At 31.4% G+C, this 12,596-nt stretch overlaps 2 protein-coding genes across 2 annotated transcripts; both read left to right on the forward strand.

Moving 5' to 3' along the window:
- The first annotated feature begins 640 nt into the window (after nt 1-640).
- Nucleotides 641-1,265, forward strand: LOC123901321 (dehydration-responsive element-binding protein 1F-like). Its single transcript, XM_045951621.1, has one exon. The coding sequence runs from the start codon at nt 641-643 to the stop codon at nt 1,190-1,192; it is 552 nt and encodes a 183-aa protein (XP_045807577.1). The 3' UTR covers nt 1,193-1,265.
- A 2,579-nt stretch (nt 1,266-3,844) lies between these two features.
- LOC123887452 (denticleless protein homolog A-like) lies at nt 3,845-6,265 on the forward strand. Its single transcript, XM_045936772.1, has 12 exons — nt 3,845-3,879; nt 4,258-4,354; nt 4,452-4,509; nt 4,633-4,681; nt 4,772-4,848; nt 4,944-5,022; nt 5,125-5,201; nt 5,286-5,367; nt 5,456-5,524; nt 5,621-5,691; nt 5,764-5,809; nt 6,000-6,265. The coding sequence occupies exons 2-12, from the start codon at nt 4,258-4,260 to the stop codon at nt 6,036-6,038; spliced, it is 744 nt and encodes a 247-aa protein (XP_045792728.1). The 5' UTR covers nt 3,845-3,879; the 3' UTR covers nt 6,039-6,265.
- The last annotated feature ends 6,331 nt before the right edge of the window (nt 6,266-12,596 follow it).

The following is a 12,596-nucleotide window of genomic DNA, read 5'->3' on the forward strand; positions in this document are numbered from 1 at the left end:
ATATAAACTATCACATAATTTGCTTTAAGATATTATTCGATTTGTCTCAACGAATATTTTAAAAATATAAACATTTCATAATTTTTTATAATAAATAATTAAAAATAGATTTTTTCTAACTAATTTGGAAGTATTTATCCATCAAACTATATGAGAACAAACTATATGCATGTGAAATAAAAGTTTGTTATAAGTTAGTTATGAGTACCACATGCAAATTCACTTATGTGACTTGTTCTCATCGGTTGATGGATAATTATTCCCAAATTATGAAAGGATAGAGTAAATACCACCTTAAAAATATTAGTGATTAAAATTGTACGTTTAGTTGAAAATGACACTTAATAAAAAAACGAAGTGATTGTCAAATTTCCTCATTTAGAGTCACTAACTACTGCTGCGGTCTATTTGCTTATTTAATTTAATCCCATTCCGACCCTTTTATTGCTCGTGTATAGTTTACACATAGCTGGTACACAATTGCATGCGTCACACTCACACACCTTAGTGTAAAAATGAAATGTGTCACGTTGTTTACACCAAAAAGAGAAAAGTGTCACGTTGTTTTATTTAATACTAAGGTATCAATATATAAGGTAAGTTGTTAGATAGATGGACACACATTTTTATTACACACAAGATGAATAAAAGAAGAGCTGGAAGGAAGAAATTCCATGAGACTCGACATCCAATTTACAAAGGAGTGAGACAGAGAAATGGAAAATGGGTGTGTGAGATACGACAACCTAGCAACAAAACTCGTGTTTGGCTTGGAACATTTTCTCACCCCGACATGGCAGCTATAGCTTATGATGTTGCTGCTTTAGCTTTCAAAGGTGAAGATGCTTCCTTAAATTTCCCTCATTCAGCTTCCTCATTGCCGCGTCTTAATTCACGGACATCTTCTATTAGGTCTATTCAGTTTGCCGCAACAAAAGCTGCTGAAAAACATTTTTCTTCATGTCAAGATTCAGAACCATTCTTTGCAGAGATTACAAAAAATGATTCTGAATCCTCCTTGGAGAAGTCTTTTTCTGAAAGCTTTTTCTGGGATGAGGAGGAGGTTTTCAACATGCCGGGTTTGATAAATAGCATGGCAGAAGGGTTGTTAATTACACCACCGGCATTGCAGAGAGGTTTTAATTGGGTTGATGGGGATACTACCATGGACTTGTCTCTATGGGAAAATTAATCTTGATTTTCATCACTCCAATTATTTGTAAACCCTAAACACATCTTCGATACACATTAATTAATAATTAGAGTGGAAAATGCTATGATATATGTGTTACAAAATTAATTATTAATATATATATATATTTCCATGGTATACCTCCTTCGGAAGCACTTTTTTCGCATTATGTTAATTTGAATTTGGGTTATAATCGCCTTGTCTGATTCACTTGCACCCTAGATATTTTTGATAATACTACCAAGTAAAGTCTACCACTTGAAAAAAAAATAACAAACATTATTCTCTCAAAGTTAATAATCCTTTTCCAACTATTTTATATGAGATTTGAATTGCATCCATTAAAGTTATATAGTTAAATTTTTACCACTGAGCTAACATTTTTAAAGGTGACTTGAAATAAATGATTAACATGGATGAAAACATGTCTAAAAGATATGAATAGGTTACGCTAAAATCTGCAAAATTTGAATCTAATATATATATATATATATATATATATATATATATATATATATATATATATATATATATATATATTGAAATCGCCTGTGCCATTTTCATTATTATAGCTAGAACAATTTTAGTCAAATTTTACTTACCTCACGACCAAATTATGTATTACTGTTGAGGCAAAATCCTAATTTGATGTTTTAAAGATAACAAACATCTTAATTATATTTTAAGTGAATTCTGATCTTTTTGTGATCTAACAAGTGCTCTTGAGTGATTAATATAGACATGAACAAACAAAAGCTCATTCATTATATATCACTACACTTAAATTGATTGAAAACTGCAAGTTTATGAGAATGATCAGAGAACATTCTCCAGTCTGCACTTTTTCTCACGTGCAAAGCTATACATCAACAATAAGCACTTAATTGATATCATCTGAACAAGAGACAAATAAGCACTTTTGCAAAAGACTTCATTGAAGAGAATCTCTACAGGATATAAGTCATTTTAAGGAATAAACATGAACATGTCTTTGACAATTTATTTTGGACAGACCTTCACTAAAACGGTAATTAATCTCTCTCTATAACTCCAAATTTAGTGGAGTTTGATTATGTGGAAAGTTAACTCGATTACGGTCGTTTCGGTATCCGTTTTGTGAATTATTGATGCAAATTGAGTTATGTGCGAAACTTTGAACTTGAGGCTCAGAAGCAGATTTTATGCAGAATTTTGGTGGGAGCAAAATCCAACAAATTATAAAATAGGGGGGATAAAATTCCGCATTTTGCAAAATAGGGAGGGTAAAATTCCGCATTTTTCAAAACAGGAGGATAAAACTGCATTTAAGCTTTTTTTTTGTTTTTTTACGGACTTGAAAAATGAGAAGGACACAACATTATTCTTATTGGGCCTTTTCCCTTCACTTGTGGGATTTGTTCTCTAAGTTGCAATTCTTACAATCCTAAGTCTGCGGCAATAGAGGGTGAGGTAAGATTAAAGAAGCAACGAGAGAAGAAGCAAAATTGTGAGAATATAAAAACACAAATTTCCCTCTTCATTTGAAGGGTTTGAGCTAACATTGAGTAAAGAAGAGACAATTTTCAAGGTATTTCGTTCTTTTACTAATCTACATCTCAACTTTTTCTTTGTTGATTTTTGAAGGTTTCACTGTGCATGATACATAATTTGCTGTTCAAAAAAAAAAAAAAATTGTTATCAACCGTATAATCAAAAAATTAGTACTAATTAGATGTTATAGTTTAATTAACAAATTAGTAATTAGAGATTCTCATTCCGTTATATAAGTAAAATTGAAGTTCCCGCCAAATTGTATTTCCTCTAACCGTTTTCCGTTATTCACTCTTCTTCTTCTTCTTCTTCTTCTTCTTCTTCTTCTTCTTCTTCTTCTTCTTCTTCTTCTTCTTCTTCTTCTTCTTCTTCTTCTTCTTCAATGGTCTTTAGAAAACCAAACTCGGTCCTCCACTGTATCGCTTCAAGGGAGCTCAATTCCTATCCAGGTTCTTTCTCTTTGAATCACTACACAGACACTAGGCAATTTCGTTTTCTTTACGATTTCGTTTATCTCTCTGTATGTGGTTGTTACAGTTCGGATACGGCCTGAAACTGTCTTCAATGAAATTGGAGCTATAGATACACAGAGCTATGTGCCCTGCGCTCTCTCCTTCAGTAAGGTACAACACACACACACACCTTCAATTGTCTCTGATTTATTTTTTAATTTTGGTTTTTGATCTTTGATTTTTTAATGTAGACTGTAAAACATTCTTATGACCTTGCTGTAGCTGATGACGATGGCTATGTGACTTTGTTTAACACTCGAGGGAGAAGTTTGTTCTTGATCTTTGCTAAATATCGCATAATTTCATGCTTTGTTATTTACTTACGTTTTCGTTTTCGATCTCAGGTATTATTGGCGAATGGAGAACGCACGAAGATACTGTTTATGGTGTCTGTTGGCTTAAGGTAGCGTCTATTTTGCAATCAACTATTCACATTTTTTAGAATATGTTTTGTTTAGCAACTTGTTTGATTGATTTTTATTAATTTCAATTGTTAATTTCCAACATTAATTCTATAGCATAGCTAAATTGAAACCATGAAAATGTCAAAAGTACCCTTCTCATTTTAGTAATGTCTTAAATTGATTTACAACTATTTGCTTGCAGGATGATACTCGAATTGTCACTGCTTCTTGTGATGAAACTGTGAGTCATTGCATAATTATTATTGATTTAATGTTGCTTGCTTGGATTAACTTGAATGACCGTTGCACATTGTTGATCTTGATTTATTTTGTTTCTGATTCGCATATGCTACTTGCTAGATTTGAATCAGAAGAATTTGATTTTTGTGCACCATACAAGGGTTGAGTGTTAGCATAGGATATTATTCCCTTTTAAATTGCAGAGTTTGTGGATCAGATTTAACTGAACTCTTCAAAACAAAAGATACCAATTTCATGCTATTCAATTAGAATGGGATAGGTTTTCATCATCTTTGTAACCAGATATATTATAGTAGCATAAGAGTAATTTCCTTTAGGCTAATTTTATCTTGAATGTTCTTGTGGTGAGCATCTACAGATGAAAGTATGGGATGTTGAACAAAAGACGTGCCTCAGGGAGCTAAGGGATCACGAGGACCGGGTTGAAACTGTTTGTTCTCATCCTACTAATGATGGTAATATTACATTGTATATGCATCTCAATAATAGATTTTCTTCAACTGCAAAGTTATATATTAGCCATCAGCATTCCCTTTATCTCTAAATTCTCAGATATAATCGTCTCTGGTTCAAAAGATGGATCCTTTCGTCTTTGGGACTTGAGATGCAAGTAAGTTCCAGGTTTTTATTGTCAAATTCTTATAATGAGTATTAACATTATCTGTTTATTATCAGTTTCAAATGAACTTACTGGCTTATTCAAAGTTCATATATAATCGTTTTGCTTTTGTAGTTCAATTACTGTTGTTGGAAATGCACACCGATATCAAAGTTATGGACAAGTAAGGAGGGGCAGGGTTAGTTTCTTGTGGTGTGCCATTCCTTCACATTTTGCAAACTAAACGATTCTGTCAATAATTCTAACCTGTCAGGTTGAAGCCATGAGAATTACATCTGTTCTTTGGCTCAAGGATCAAGTCTCCATAGCCACCGGTGGATCAAAAGATAGGTTAGTTGGATGAATTACTCAGCAAAATAAATATTATATTTTCCAATGCATTTTGCTGATTTGATTGATTTTACCATGCAATTGGTAAATTTCAGTGTGCCAAAAATTTGGGATATCAGAAGTTTGGATCGTGATGTCTCACCCATAGGTCCTCTTCCTCAGCCAGCAGGACAGGTTGGTGGAAACTGTGCTATGAAGTGGTACTGTGGTAGATATTGTAAAGATGAAAATGATACAATCTTTAGTGTCTATACTGAATCTTCTTTGCAATTGCAGCAAAGATTAGAGGGTATAACTAGCTTGTCGCAAGATGACCGCGGAACTTTACTCTCAGCCTCCTGCAAGGATAACCGGTATCCTCCTAAATTATATTTTTGAGAGTCGAGTCATGGTTTAGAGAACACACTACAAAACATTAAACTGTTTCTTCCTTGTAGAATTTATCTATATAATACACTTCAACTTGAAAGGGGGCCTTTAAGATCCTATGAAGGTGGTACTTTATCATCTTATATGAAGGTGATAATTTTGCTTGTAACCTAATTTTCTTTGCATTCAGTTTCTTTCGAGTCCCGACTTTATCTCTGTCTGATGTATGCAATTCTAGGCTGCAATTAGCCCTGATGCATTGAACATAGCTAGCGGTTCTAAGGAAGGAAATATATATATTTCGAAGGTTACATATCTTACTTTCACAGTTTCACTAAGCTACAATAAGTTTGGCACTTGGATTGCAGTAGGGATGGAATTTAACTGAACTTTCAAACAACAGGTCAACAAGCCTCATGAGCAACCTACTATTTTGTTTCCGCGCGCTGGAGAAAATGCATCCTTAGTTGACTGGTAAATTAAAAAATAAGATTGGTTTTAGTTCTCTTTGATATATGAATTATGAGTTACTTATTTCTTTGGCAGGTCCTTCTCCGAGTTTGGAAAATTAGCAACTGCTGGTGAACACATAGTAAGCAAAAATGTATCTGTTTAAAATTTCTTAGAAAGCCTGTAGTTGAGTTAAAAACTAGATATTCTTGCATATTGTTTGCAGTCCTTCTGTGATCAGGACTTTCTATTCACCCATTTTATTACTGCTAGTCTGCTACATCTAATTGATTCTTTCAGAATTGTAACTCTTACTAATATGGCATTTTTAGGTTCGAATATGGGATCAAGATCATCCAGAAATGGAATAAAGAAGTTTAAATTCCAGGAAGAAAATCATCTGTTGAGTTTATTACTATCAAATTTTTGTGAAGTTGGAGGAGGCTAAAAGCCAAAAACATGTAAATCTGGAATTTTTTGTTTTTGCTTCTGCTGATTTGCTAGAGTGAGACAAAGGGGGCTTGTACTATATCTACTTGATGAATGAGTATCATGATTTTTTACTATATTTGCATGGACCTTTAGTGCCTTAAATGAAGAACTCATCCTTTGTAGGTAAAATGTACAGAAAGGAAAGCACTAACGTTTTAAATGCTAATGTGGACAGTGATCTGATTTTTTCATGGTGCAATTGCATATTTTTCTTGGGTGAAATGGTGAAATACACTTTTTGATGATAAAAAATAGTTTGGCAAGTTATCTAACTTAAGTGAAAAGACCAAATTATGTTAACCTAAATTTTCTAAGAATTAAACTCTCCTTTGATTAACCTTGGGGATTAAGATTGCATTAAAAAAATTAAAGGAGTCTTCAACCCTCTCAATCAATAGAGGCTAGATCGGACTACGGAGAGAGAGGTTGAGTATGGAAGCGAAAGCGGAGATATAGGCTAGCTAAATGCCCTGTGAGAATATTGACATGAGTTAGGATAAATCTGAATGACTAGTGGCCATAACTCATTAAGCAATCTTAACCTTTTTCACTTACAAAATTAATACTTGGTAGATTATGAACCAGTATTGGGTATCCGTACGACGTAACGAAGAAATTGCCAATATGTTGAGTGGTGACTATGTACAAGACAATTTGCCAAATCAAAATTTTGATGTTGCTGTACTGCAAGATCCAATTTCTTTGGGAACAATTGTAATCTTGATTATTGTTCAATTGTTGCAACATTATGAACTATAGCTCATTATGAAGACACCCAATCGCATGATGCTCTTACAAAGGTTGTTTTAACTGTATTCCTTTTATTAATATTGATGTGGAGTGTCAAATTACAGTATAAATCATATTGATAGACTATAAAATCATCTTAAATAATTATTTAGGAATTTAAGTTAGGATCATAATTTATATTAGTTAGTCTTTTTTTTTTTTGGGATTAATATTAGTTGGTCTTTTATTTGAATTATTATTTAGTTAGGTTTTTAATATTTTTGGGTCTTGTAGGTAAATTATCCATTGCAAATATTATATGTAGTGTCTTGGTGACACTTGAAATTGAAAATCACCTAAAATGAATTAAAGTGATTTTAGCAATGAGAGGTGTTGAAATTAAAGAATGAAAGCATCAAATGATAATAGAGAGTTAAAACTACTTTGCTGGAAAGATAAAAGGAAGTATGAGAAAACATAAATAAAAGACATTAAACTAAAAAAAATAAAGCATTTAAATTCATTTTGGGTGATTTAAATAGAAATCCGGAAGAAAAAGAGTCTTGTGAGGTGGGTGGTTCGATGGATGTCTTGTGGGATGGGGGTTCAATGGATAATTACCTACACGGCCCAAATATTAAGAGACTAACTAATATAAATTCTAATACTAACTTAAATTCTTAAATTATTTATTTAATAAGATTTCATCCTCTATCATATAAATATATTAATAGTTAACAACTAATTACTAACTTTAACTGTTTTAAAAACAATGTTGTCAATTTATGAGAGAGATAAACACAACTATTTTTATAAGTGAGCTCCAATAATAAGTCTAAATAACTCCGATAATTTTTATAACAAAAGTGACAATATTTTAGTCATTTTTATAAGATATTTTGACCATTTTTTCAAATGTTTCACTTATACCTTTATTTATTACGTGTATAAGGGAATATTAAAATTAAGTGAATTTGTGGAATTGAATGTACTATATAATAAATAGGAGTATCCATGAAATAATTATATATTTTTTAAAATATTAAATAAAAATAATTATGTACAATATACTCTCTCCGTCCCAAAATATAAGTAAAAATGAGTCAAAAAAAACTTGAATTATTTCGTTAAAGATTTGGACCAAATACATTCACTTTTGTTGACCAACTTTTGCTTATATTGGAACGGACGGAGTATTATTTTTTATCGTAATTATTTTTGTGTTTTATAATAAAAAAAGAATTTATGTGTTTTGTTACTACGAAAAAAGATTGAAATTATGTTTAGGCTTAAATATCACATTAGTCCCTGTATGTTCCCGGTTTTTTGGTTTTAGTCCCTGTATTTTTTTTCAAAACAGTCACTGCATGTCCAATTCATTTTGGTTTTCGTCCCTCCCCTCTCAAAAATGTTGATGTGGCTAACGGTATGACATGTGGCATGCTAATGTGGCAAATGAAGGATCAAAATAATAAAAAATTATTATTGAAAGACCAAAACCAAAATAATAAAGTTTAAAATCCCTAAAATTTTTAAAAAAAACCAAAAAAATAAAGTTTTTACTTTAACGTTTTATAATTTTAAAAATAAAAAAAAAAAACAATTTTTTTTTATGTAAGACAAGTTATATTATTAACAACTTTTTAGTGTCTTTCCTTAAAAAAAAAAAAACTTTTTAGTGTCTTAATGGTCACTTGTTATTAGTTTGTGCAATATTAAGGCTTCGTTTGGATTAGCTTATTTTTGACCTTATTCAAACAGCTTATACAATATAAATTAGGTTTTATGCTATTTTATAAGTTCACACTAGTGAAAATTGTATTTTATAAACTATTTTATCATAAACTACCTTGACAAACTTATAATACTCCTTATTGGTGAATTAAAATAAATGTATAATAGGAAAATAAGGTGCAAAAATACACTTTCTTATTATTATTTTTTTTCTAAAATGTCAAGTAATTTGAAACGGATGGAGTAATACATAAACTCCAAGAATACCTCAATTTATTGGCGGATTTAAATTACACTTACAGAGGGCTTAAACCCTCAATAAATTATTGGCGGCCTAAGCCCTCAGTAAGTGAGAAAAAACCATCACAACATTAAAAAACAATTTTTTTAAAAGTACATATAACTTAGTGGCGGCCTAAGCCGCCTGTAACCTAGTGGCGGCATAAACCGCCAATAAATTGGCTATATTGTTCAATAAAGTGACGGCCTAAGCCGCCAATATATTATCCACAAATTAGTGGCGGTCAAGGCCGCTGTAAAATATTTAGAAAAAAAACAAAATCTCTCTCACCATAATTGTTTGTTGTTTCTCTCTCCCTGGATAAGAACAGAACAGAGCAGATGAACCCAAATCCCTTCCCATTCTTCGTTCTTGTTCTTTTCACTCGAAAGCAAATCCTCTTTCACCATTCAACAATAACACCATTAATATCTCAAATTTGATAGAATCCAAATTAAACCCATAAGCACATCCTTCAAAACAAACTCATAAACATTTTTTATCAAAATCAAACAACACAAAATTAAATCTAACAAAGTGAAATTTCTAGAAAAAGAACCTAGATCTCTCTCAAAGGAAATCGTTCATTGCCTATAACACCATAACAATGTTCATACGAAGTTAAGTGTTTCCAAATCGTACGAATTCTGCAAACCGTTCTTGACTCTGTACGAAATCTGCATGTCGTTATTACTTCTAACTCTGTTCATATTTTTCTTCATCTTGCAAAATTTTGCAAACCCAGTTTTTGTGTTCGTCATCCCCAAGTCAATTCTTCAAAAAAAAATTGTTTTGGCTGTCGACGGAGAGAATTGTTTGAATGCGGTCGTTGTCGTCGGCACGGAGGAGATCAAGAGCTTTGCCTCTGGCGACGAGATTTCTTGACCTTTGCCGCCGTAGAAGTTGCCATCGACGGCACAGATGATAAAGGTGTGGTTCGAGAGTGAGAGATTATAGAATTAATGAATTTTTTTTAATTAATGAATAAGAATAATTCTATTTATAAATTAATAAATATAATAATTTCAATTTTTAAAATAATTACTTTTAGTTAGTGGGCTTTGGGCGGCAGAATTTTTTTTTGTTGCAGCTTTTTGCCTTTTGGTGGTCTGGGCCGCCAGTAATTTCAAAAATCTTGCTTTTACATATTGGCGGTTCAGGCCGCCAGTAAGTTGTTGTCATCGTATTTTTGGCGGTTTTGGCCGTCACTAAATGTACCGACGAGCTATTTACCGGCAGATTTTGGCCGCCAGTAAATATTAACTTTTTGGCGGTTTTGGTTAGTTTTTGAGGGTTTTTGGCCCTCTATAAATCAAGTTTTTCTTGTAGTGAAAATTGTATAAGCTGTTTGCATAAACTCAAAAATAAGCAAATTCAAACGTGGCCTAAGTTGATGTGCAATTTTAAGCACACTGTCATTATAGCCAGATTTTTTAGCATGTCCTAAATCAATTTTAGCACAATGTGAACAAGTTTTTACAGCATAGGGTTATGGATTTTAAATTTTAGCACTCTTATATATATATTTTTTAAATTTTGTTTTCTATTTGAAAAAAAAATTGGTTTTTTTAAAAGTAAAAAATGTTAAAAAAAATAAAATTTAAAAAAATTACTTTAGGGATTTTGTTTTTTTTGTTTTGGTCATTCATTAAATATATTTTTTTGATTTTTGTACTTCATTTGCCACGTCAGTATGTCACATGTCATGTCATTAGCCACATCAGCATTTTTGAGACGGGAAGGACGAAAACCAAAAGAAATTGGACATGCAGGGACTATTTTAAAAAAAAAAAAACATACAGGGATTAAAACTAAAAAAACGCGAACATACAGAGATCAATGTGATATTTAAGCCTGATTATCTCTCAAATTCCACCACCACTAATCAACGGTTGCTCCAACAGTACAACTTCTGAGATTATGCTTTGCATTGCAAATTGTGTGATCCGATGTTTCAATGAATGAATCGACAAAACGTGTGGGTGGGATATTAGTAAAATATGAAAAAGAGTGTGTTCGTGTGTCATAGTAAAATCAAATGTTAAACACAAATTTGTGATCCATCAATCCAATCCTGTCCGTCCGTCCGTCCGTCCGTCAGGAAACTATATTAAGACAATGACTTAAATGGGTCCAACAATCCAATTCCTTGTCTTCAATTAATTCTTTCAGACAATAGCATTGGGGCCTGGGTTCATTAAACCCAGTAATTAAGTAGTATTAATACAGTTTCAGGCCCAGTTATTACGTTCAGACTCGAATAACCGATCATTCTTTCGCTCCTTATTCTTCATTTTCTTTTTTACAAACATAAATTTATATCTTATACTCCCTCATCCGAACACAAATATATGCAAAAAAATACTACAATTTTGGTTACTATTTTTAAACTAATTAATACTACTATTTATAATATATTCTTATTTAATTCTATTTTATTTTAGATATTTATTTCACTTTTACAGTTTTCAAAATGGGTAATATAGTAAATTTAATTTATGTTTTGCATTAAACCAAGAAAATTAACTACATTTAACTAAATTTTTTAAACACCGCATAAACAATATTTTTTGCTTATATTTGTGTCCGGAGGGAGTATTATTCAATAATAAAACTTCCATACAAATAGGCATCTCTCAAAAATATTACGACCAGATCAAGAAATGGCCGCTCTAGCAAACTTATGGGCAACCATATTCGTTTGTAGGGTTGCTCAAATCCAAACAAAAACCGAAAATCGATCAAAAAAACCGAAAACTGCAAAAAAACCTGAATTTTTTTGGATGTGTTTGGATGATCTTTCGTGAAAACCGCTGGATCGGATCAAATTTCTGATTGATTTTTCAAAACCAATCCAAACCGAATCAATCCGCATACATACATGTTAATACTTATTTATGTTTTTATTAGTATTTTTTTGGTACAATTTATGTTTTTATTAGTATGAATATATATTGCATTAACCTATTTTTTGTTCATTTTAAATTTTATTAATACTATTTGTTAGTTTAATTTAATCTATTTTTTACTTTTTGATATGTTTCAAATATAATTGATAATTTTTTTTTGAGAAAAATATAATTGATAATTGTCATTCCAAAATATTCATTTTTAAAATATTATATGTTATATTTTACATCAAACTTAATATTTATTTCGCAAAAAAAGTCAAACTATTATTTTATAGTGTTTTTATAAAAAAATTATGATTTATAATTTGGATATCCAAAAATCGATCCAAATTAAACCGCATAAAATCGGATTGGATCGGATTGATTTTTTTTAAATTTTTCATCCAAAACCGAACCGAACCACGGATAAATTTATTTTTGGATCGAATGAATTTTTGCTTTAAAACCGATCCAAACCGAACCGTGATCATCCCTTTTCATTTGTCATTTAATGAACTTCAACTCAAAGTTCGTAGATACAGACAATATATTTTGAATCTTACAAATCAATGAACTAAACTCTGATACATCGGTATGTAATGAGTAGCATCCACTACAATCTTTGAGTCAGTTTCAAAGATGACATTTACAAAGTCTCTTCTCTTCACTTCCTTCATAGCTTCCATAAGGGTTATAGTTTCACCTTCAATAATTGAAAACCTTCCTTGTAGCCAAGAAGTACATGCCATTACAAATTGACCCGATGAATCTCTAATACACCAATCAACGCTTGTTAACATCAT

The sequence above is a fragment of the Trifolium pratense genome, linkage group LG1 (assembly GCF_020283565.1).
Source record: "Trifolium pratense cultivar HEN17-A07 linkage group LG1, ARS_RC_1.1, whole genome shotgun sequence".
NCBI classification, from domain to species: Eukaryota; Viridiplantae; Streptophyta; class Magnoliopsida; order Fabales; family Fabaceae; genus Trifolium; species Trifolium pratense.

What these genes read in the sequence shown, in the direction of transcription:
- LOC123901321 (XM_045951621.1), top strand. Translation starts at nt 641, where the DNA reads ATGAATAAAAGAAGAGCTGGAAGGAAGAAATTCCATGAGACTCGACAT.
- LOC123887452 (XM_045936772.1), top strand. Translation starts at nt 4,258, where the DNA reads ATGAAAGTATGGGATGTTGAACAAAAGACGTGCCTCAGGGAGCTAAGG. An exon ending in TTCCTCAGCCAGCAGGACAG is followed by an intron (nt 5,023 to 5,124) that starts GTTGGTGGAAAC and finishes TTGCAATTGCAG; the next exon opens with CAAAGATTAGAGGGTATAAC. An exon ending in AATGCATCCTTAGTTGACTG is followed by an intron (nt 5,692 to 5,763) that starts GTAAATTAAAAA and finishes TTTCTTTGGCAG; the next exon opens with GTCCTTCTCCGAGTTTGGAA.